This window comes from Brachyhypopomus gauderio, chromosome 17, assembly GCF_052324685.1.
Source record: "Brachyhypopomus gauderio isolate BG-103 chromosome 17, BGAUD_0.2, whole genome shotgun sequence".
Classification (NCBI taxonomy): domain Eukaryota; kingdom Metazoa; phylum Chordata; class Actinopteri; order Gymnotiformes; family Hypopomidae; genus Brachyhypopomus; species Brachyhypopomus gauderio.
The window spans coordinates 2,336,508-2,342,507 of NC_135227.1; the positions used below are offsets into that span (position 1 = coordinate 2,336,508).

Below are 6,000 nucleotides of genomic sequence, written 5' to 3' on the forward strand. Positions count from 1 at the left end.
TAATTTTTTTATTCCATGCTTCTAAGACTTTCCTAAACCAACTTGTTGCTTGTGAACACTATTTGCCACATGATTATTAAAGTAGAATATTCAATGCCTTTTCAAAACTACATTTTTTCTTCCCAGTTTTGAGAGAGTCATCTTTCTACATTCACAACCCACTGTTTGGGGCTTTTATTTCACACTCCTGTTGTTCCTCGATAGAAACCCACGCATTTGCACACCAGTTTCCACAGATCACTATGGATGGCCCAGATCTCTCAGCTAGGCTGTCTTCCCCGGTCCCTAAAATAATACTATTAGTGCTAACATGGGAAATTACGCCCAAGAATGAAGGTCATTGAGCCTCTGTCCCACAGGGCCGTGCTGTGTCTGTGTGAGGAGAGAAACCTAGCTGAAGGGAGCTTTACAGCAGACCGGAGATGTTGGAGCACAGGTGCTTGGTCTGTTAGCAAGGACAGGGACTCAGCCATAACAACCCATAAACACACACATGCACACAAAGCCGTTAATTAAGCTGTTAGCTCTGATAACTCTGTCAAATCGATGCATTTTCTGCATTTCTAATAACCCCTTATTGTGCAAAATGGGTACGGGCGGCAGCCACGCACGACCTCGGTACTAACAGCACGAAAAGGGAAGAAAAAGACGCTGGATCGTGTGTAACGTCCAGGAGCAAACGCACGATTACCTCATAACAACCCGTGAATCTAAAAGAGCGTAACTGAAATAAGCGTACAAACTAAAAGAAAATCAGGTAAAAAAACAAAACAAAAACATAACCTTGAACAGGCTGCAAAACTCACTCGGAGAGGCCAGTTATGAGTCCATCACCAAGATGTTGCTGATAGCTTGATCTGAGGAGCCAGTGATGCAACCCCCATGCAACAAGGTTTAAAATAATTTTCAAACGTCCTACTTACGTAATGGAAATCTCCCGATTCCCGCGCATGGTACCGCGCTAACTTCATGGAGGGGCCCTCTCCGGTCTGGTGCTGCCTTTCCAGTAGGTTCTGTGTTTTAACGGGAGTTGGAGATGGCGAGAAGGACACAGCTCCCCTCCTGGTGATATTGAATTCTCTATGCGTGCGATGAGGACAGTGCCCTGAGGCTAGCGCAAACACCAAAGGCCAGCCAGCTGAAGTTTGAACATGCACAGGAATACCAAGCAGGTATTAGAGGCATCTCCCAGTCTACTTTAGATTGTCTTTAACTATCCTCCCATGTGATGCCATAGAGCAACTAACTGCTTGATGCACTGATTGCCCTGGGGAGCGTGTGTGTGTGTGTGTGTGTGTGTCCGTAGCATTGGCATAAGTGTGCAGGAGGAGTGTGTGTGCGGACGAGTGACTGAAGCCTGTGAGGTGGAGATGAGCTACTGGAGAGGCAGCTGGGACCAGAGCCCCACGCGCACTGGGCAGAGAGCGAGATCATCGTAGTGGCAACCTGGACCGGCTGCCGGACCCGTGCGCAGACGCTCAGGATATTAGTGGCTCGAGAAGGAAATCTAGTCACAGCATTCTGTCGAAATCCATTTTGCGCGCATGTACGCTCACGGAAAATGATTCAGGTTAAGTAAGCGGTGACACTAGTGACATGCGGGTGGGGGTGACCAGCGCTCCGTCATCATCTCCACCGCACCGCGCCCAGTGTTCCCAGTTCTTAACCCTGAGGAGTCACATAACCAACCTAAACTCTGCGCTTGAAATCCCAACATACGAACAAAAGGTAACCAGCAGGTGGCAGAAGGCATTTAGACTGACGTGTGAATGTAGACCTGATGGAATGGTAGTTGACTAATGCACCTTAAACACTAGTTTACTTGAATGCTCGGCAGTATGGAACACTCAAATCATATCGTGTCAAACAAGGCTGTTAGGCAGAAGATAATTACACAGCTCAGCTAAAATCTAAGTAAGTTGCGATGTAGCTGACTTTTAGCCTTTCTGACTGCTGCGGATGTTTGTAGCTTTGAAACTAAAGGTATCTGTGCTGTTAGTATGTATGAGGTGTAGATTGATCAGGACAACAGTGCATCAGTATTCGGTGTGATGTCTGTCACTGTGTGTGCAATTTCCAGTCTCAAAGCATATGTTTTAAACCAGACAGCGACCAGGTTGTTTTGTTAGTATGAAGTGGGTCTGCACTAAACAAGCACGTGTGTGCTCGAAAACATATATACGTGCATGCATACAAACGTGCACACGCACGTGGACACGTGCACACGTGCATGCATGCACAGATGTGTGTGACCCACCGCCTCCAGGGGGCTCCAGAATACGGGAGTCAGGGGAGAGCACCTGACACCTCCATCCAGACCGACACCTCCATCCAGACCGGCACCTCCCTGCAGACCGACACCTCCCTGCAGACCGGCACCTCCATCCGGACCGGCACCTCCATCCAGACCGACACCTCCCTGCAGACCGACACCTCCCTGTAGACGACACCTCCCTGCAGACCTGCACCTCCCTGCAGACCGGCACCTCCCTGCAGACCGACACCTCCATCCAGACCGACACCTCCATCCAGACCGGCACCTCCATCCAGACCGACACCTCCCTGCAGACCGACACCTCCCTGCAGACCTGCACCTCCCTGCAGACCTGCACTTCCCTGCAGACCGACACCTCCCTGCAGACCGACACCTCCCTGCAGACCGACACCTCCCTGTAGACCGACACCTCCCTGCAGACCGACACCTCCCTGCAGACCTGCACCTCCCTGCAGACCTGCACTAGATGTCAGCGACTACAGACCTACCCTCACTCCCCAACCAAACCAGCATTTTATTAGCAACACTTTGCTCTCAACAATTTGTCAAAGGCACAGTTTGTTTGTGGCTGAACTGCACACAGCGTGCACTATATGTATGCAAAGTACAAAGCAAAAAGCATTTTATGCCCCCGTGTTCCTCATTTGGTATAACAGTAAATAGTTGTGTATGTGCATATGTGCGTGCGTGTCCATTCAGCACGCGCGCGCGCGCGTGTGTGTGTGTGTGTGTGTGTGTGTGTGTGTGTGTGTGTGTGTGTGTGTGTGTGTGTGTGTGTGTGTGTGTACACGCGCGTGTGTGTGTGAGACATGGCAGGCGTTCGTGTGAGGTCTGCCTGGGGCTAAGTGTATTCAGCTGAGAGGATGAGACTGGGCTTTAATGAAACTGGAAAAACAGCCTTTTTGATAAATGAGCACCTTTCCTACAGACCCTCCTCTTTCTCCCCCTGCTTGTCTTCTCTCTGCCTCCATCTGTGGAATGAATATGAGTGATTATAACCACAGAAGGTTTAAAATAAGCAATTCGCCGTGCACAAAGCCTCAAACGTAGAGCCTTTCACCAGAATAATATCAACCCAAAGGGTGCTGCTCTGTAGCGCTATGTCGCTACACTGTTATTCATTTGCTGTGAAAGAGAAGCGTAGTTAAGAATTGCGGCAGGGCTCTGGGTGTATGATCACAAAGGCAGCATCCCCCAATGTGACTGAAACAAACTGCTCATCTGTTTTGTTTCTTTCAAATAAATGACAAGTTATTTACATTTGTGGCATAATTGACTGTTTTAGTCAAAATACGCATAAAGGAACAACAAGACTAGGTCACACATGGCTGTGTAATATCACCAGGCTGTATTTACTTACACCTTTACCAGCTCTGATTAAGACAGACTTGTAAATGAACGTTAAATGAGAAAGAAATACGTTTTCATATTCGTAACGATCATGTTTGACTTTCCATTATACCTCAGATCATTTGTGTTTCGCTAAGTGAATTAGAGCGCAGAGGGTCTATTTTAAGACACACTCTGTCTGTGCGTCTGGAGAACTTGTGCCCAAAAAAAAGTGATCAGAGGAAAATGGGATTTTCGGCCGAAACGTTTGCCCGTCACTTTGGGTTAGGTGTGTGTAGGGCGCCCTGTGTATGGAAATGTGATTCTGTACAATCACAATCACCCAGGTGACTTGAGCTCTGACTAAGTTTCTGATATTCTCTCTCTCTCTCTCTCTCTCTCTCTCTCTCTCTCTCTCTCTCTCTCTCTCTCTCTCTCTCTCTCTCAGTAATGTGAGCTAGGTGTTCACTGGTGGTTTGCTGCGTTTATTCCTCTCTCGCTGCAGATTTGCATAGGCTGGCCAGGGTTGTTTTTGTTTTCTTTTGTCTGCGTCCATGCCGTCCTCTCCCAATCTGTTTGCTTTGTTTCACCTGCACCTTGATGAACCAGCCCCCACTCTCCCTCTCTCTCTCATCCCCCACTCCCTCTCTCTCTCTCTCTGTCCCTCCCTGAAGCTTACCCCCGTCTCCCTCCCACCCTTTCCCTCCCTCCCTCCCTCTCTCTGTCTCTCTCTCATCCTCCCTCCCTCCCTCTCTCTCTCTCTGACTCTTCCTCCCCTCTCTCTTTCCCCATCTCTTTCTCTCTCTCTCTCTCTCTCTCTCTCTCTCTCTCTCACTCACACACTCACACACACACACACACTCTCATTGGTGAGCAGTGCTGTTAGGAGTACGTCAAGGCTCTGTCCAAAAACAGAGCAGACAAGCAGAGTGCTACAGAGCTCACAGAAAGAACCGAGTCAGACAGCGGGAGAGAGAGAGCGAGGGAGAGAGTGAGCGAGGGAGCGAGAGAGAGAGAGAGAGAGAGAGGGAAAGGGAGAGAGGCAGGTTCCAGTAGCAGCCTCTTCTGTCGCAACACTTTCAGAGCAGAGGAGCAGAGGACGCTGTCTGAGGAAGGAGTTTGTTTCATGTGAAAGTCTTTCCTTTGAAGAGAGAGAAAGTCTCCCCCCCCCCCCGTCGTGGGCTCCATTGTACGGACGGACAGGGAGAGAGTGGAAGAGGCTCGGGTCATGACCCTCTTTTCTGCCGGGTAATTGTCGTCTCTTCGGTTCCCGTGAGTGGCGGAACAGCCCCGTGGTTGAGGCCAGCGAGCGAGGCACCCCCCCCTCCCCCGCCCTCCCCGCGTGGACCCGGCCACATCAAAGAGCCAGGACGATCCGTCCTGCCTCTCCGTTCAACTGCTGCCGCTCCTTCCTCCTCCTCCTCCTCCTCCTCCTCCTTTCATCTCCTCCACAGCCAGCGGGCGGAAGCGGTGCGGGGGGCAAGCGGCGTGAGCGGGGTGGGAGGTCTCAGGTCCTAGCATGGGGCGTTCTCCACCATGAGAGCGCTCCCCCCCTGCGCGTGCCTAGTGTCTGCCCGTGTGCTGGCCGAGCGCCATGCGTCCTGGAAGAGCGGCTCGGCCGCGCGGAGCCTCGGAGACGTGGCCCCTCTCCCGGCTCACCTGGACCCCGTGGATGTGGTCTCTGACCTTGGGATGTATCGCCGGTTCGGCGTGGAGCTCGTCGCCCGCCGGCCGTTCGGATAACTCTGCGGCGGCCGCCCCGAGGCTGAGCGCCTCCTCCTCGCACCCCGAGCTCCACCCGCAGGGCAGCATCCTCCACCCGCCGATCTCCATCTACCGCTCGCCCGCTTCTCTCAGGAGCGGCCACGGTGAGTGACCCCCACCCGCCCCCACCCCCCCCTGCCACCCTCTTCCCCCGCTCCTGAACTCTTTTCTGCCCTGGAATTCATTCGCAGAGGGAATAGATAATGCAAAGTTGAACCGATAATAGTTAATTGCTAATTGCCTCTTTTCATAGCCACCAGGTGCATCTTCTGATTGGCTGTAAGAGTTTTGTGCTGTGTCAGAGTGGAGATGAGTAATAAGTGAAGTGCTTTATTGAGAAGGTCTCACGTCGGAGACTCTCGGTAGCGTTTATCGGCTGTTGTATCTTTTCCAGCAGTTTAATTACATGGGGAGAGATAGTTTATCAGCGGCGCTGTAATAAAGCAGTGTTTCTGTTGCGGGGGATCTGATATTTGTTCAGCTTTTTTGCAATTATAGAGAGTTCTCTCTCTCTCTCTCTCTCTCTCTCCCGTGACACGCAGGCAATTATTACATTACTGGCTGAGACACCGAATCCATACCGTGCTGTGTTTGCTCATTTGTGATGTTTCGGTCAACAAAGCATTTTCCCT

General features: G+C 51.1%; 1 protein-coding gene across 24 annotated transcripts in view; it reads left to right on the forward strand.

Annotated features, from left to right (window-relative positions):
• The window catches only part of nrxn3a (neurexin 3a), a 263,670-nt gene that overhangs the window by 162,797 nt on the left and 94,873 nt on the right, over positions 1-6,000 (forward strand). The window contains exon 1 of one of the 24 annotated variants that reach the window (XM_076978974.1): positions 4,446-5,472. The exons of the other annotated variants lie outside the window; for them this stretch is intronic. Coding sequence (XP_076835089.1) covers positions 5,199-5,472 — 274 coding nt within the window. The 5' untranslated portion in view covers positions 4,446-5,198. Of the gene's footprint in view, positions 1-4,445; positions 5,473-6,000 lie in introns of those variants that run through there. 24 annotated transcript variants of the gene reach the window in all.